The sequence below is a fragment of the Silene latifolia genome, chromosome Y (genome assembly GCF_048544455.1).
Source record: "Silene latifolia isolate original U9 population chromosome Y, ASM4854445v1, whole genome shotgun sequence".
NCBI classification, from domain to species: Eukaryota; Viridiplantae; Streptophyta; class Magnoliopsida; order Caryophyllales; family Caryophyllaceae; genus Silene; species Silene latifolia.
This window is the reverse complement of record NC_133538.1, coordinates 253,278,338-253,280,336: the sequence shown is the minus strand read 5'-3', so window position 1 is coordinate 253,280,336 and position 1,999 is coordinate 253,278,338. Positions and strand designations below refer to the sequence as shown.

The 1,999-nt window shown below is 41.7% G+C and overlaps 1 protein-coding gene across 1 annotated transcript; it reads right to left on the bottom strand.

Moving 5' to 3' along the window:
• Positions 1-339: 339 nt before the first annotated feature.
• LOC141630461 (uncharacterized) lies at positions 340-1,647 on the bottom strand. Its single transcript, XM_074443277.1, has 3 exons — positions 1,310-1,647; positions 1,082-1,198; positions 340-844 (listed from the first exon to the last, which is right to left on the bottom strand). The coding sequence occupies exons 1-3, from the start codon at positions 1,645-1,647 to the stop codon at positions 340-342; spliced, it is 960 nt and encodes a 319-aa protein (XP_074299378.1).
• Between the last annotated feature and the right edge of the window lie 352 nt (positions 1,648-1,999).

The window sequence follows — 1,999 nt, the reverse complement described above, 5'->3', positions numbered from 1 at the left end:
GTTTGCGCGAAATGGGGCTTTAAACTTTTTCTTTCTTTTATTGTAGTGAGTCTCCCCCACACTTAGACCATCCTTCATACTCCACATTGTCGAGTCGGCCCTTTTCAACGCGTTTTCCCATGCTAACTAGTTCATCAAATCTCCATAAGAGCATTAGTAACTTCTATGTATTTTGATGTAATTCATTTTTGACAAGGATTGAAATCATAAGAATTGAAATTACATAAATGTAATTTCTACCTAAGAAAACGGTAAATTCTACACTAGAAAGAGGATATTTACAAATTTGTGTTGTACTTTTAATGTCGATGGCTTGACTTTAGTCATTGCTAGAGAAGGTTAATCTTTGTAAATTGGATCCTCTACAAGAAGATCCTCTTCACCTTGCAACTCGACTCCCTTGAAGTAGTGCTTCAACCTTTGACCATTAACCTTTATCACTTTCCGCGAGGTCGGGTTTTCCACCTCCACCGCTCCATGTGGAAAAACTTTCTTGACTTTGTAAGGCCCATACCATCTTAACCTTAGCTTGCCGGGAAAGTTCTTGAGACGACTTTGAAAAACCAACACATCTTGTCCCTCTTCGAAAACCCTTCTTGTTACCATCTTGTCATGCCAAGACCGAGCTTTCTCTTTGTAAATGCTAGCATTGTCATAGGCGTTTTGCCTAAGCTCTTCCAATTCTTGAATTTGAAGGTTTCGGTGCAATCCCGCCTCATCGATATTTTGATTGAAAGCTTTTATCGCCCAATAGGCTTTGTGTTCAAATTTTAAGGGGAGGTGGCATCCCTTCCCATAAATTAGCCTATATGGAGACATATCGATTGGGGTCTTATAAGCCGTTCTATAAGCCCATAGAGCATCTTCAAGCCTTTTGCTCCAATCTTTTCGGTCGGGATTGACCATTCTTTTCAAGATGTGCTTAATCTCTCGGTTGGAATTTTCCGCTTGGCCGTTTGTTTGGGGGTGATAGGCCGTAGAAACCTTGTGAAGGACACCGTATTTTTGAAGCAACGTTGCTATCACCTTGTTGCAAAAATGTGTTCCCCTATCACTAACAATGACCTTAGGAAATCCGAACCTTGAAAATATGATGCTCTTGACAAATGCTTTCACCGTTTTTGCATCATCACATTTCGTGGGAATGGCCTCCACCCATTTGGAAACATAATCAACCGCCAATAGGATGTAGAGATATCTATAGGAATTAGGGAATGGTCCCATGAAGTCTATTCCCCACACATCGAAAACCTCCAAATATAGCATTGGTTGTTGGGGCATTTCATTTCGTCATGAGATGTTGCCAAACCTTTGGCATCTATCACAAGTGTTGACGAAGATGTGAGCATCCTTGAACAAATTGGGCCAATAGACACCGCACTCTAGAATTTTCCGTGCCTTTATTTGAGGCCCGAAGTGACCTCCGCAAGCATATTCGTGGCAATGCTTGAGGATGGATGGTATCTCCATATCCGGCACACAACGCCGAATGACTTGGTCTTGGCACATCTTCCATAGGTACGGGTCGTCCCATATGTAGAATCGGGCATCGGCCTTGATCTTATTTCTTTGACTTGATGATAAAGAGGTTGGAAACTTCTTAGCCACAATGTAGTTTACCAAGTTAGCATACCATGGCTCCGTCATCCAATCCCCTTTTCTCTCTAATCTCTATGTCAAACTCCCATCAACTACCCCCATTCATTGCATTTGTTGATCATTAAGTTGTAGTCGACTTAGGTGGTCGGCCACCACATTTTCCAATCCCCTTTTCTCTCTAATCTCTATGTCAAACTCACTTAGGAGGAGAACCCACCTCATTAGTCTTGGTTTGGTATCCTTCTTGCTCACAAGTTGAGTGATGGACTTGTAATCGGTATAGACAATTACCTTGACTCCTAGTAAGTATGATCGAAACTTCTCTAGAGCATATACTACCGCCAAGAATTCCTTCTCGGTTGTAGTATAATTTATTTGGGCATCGTTGAGGATGGATGAA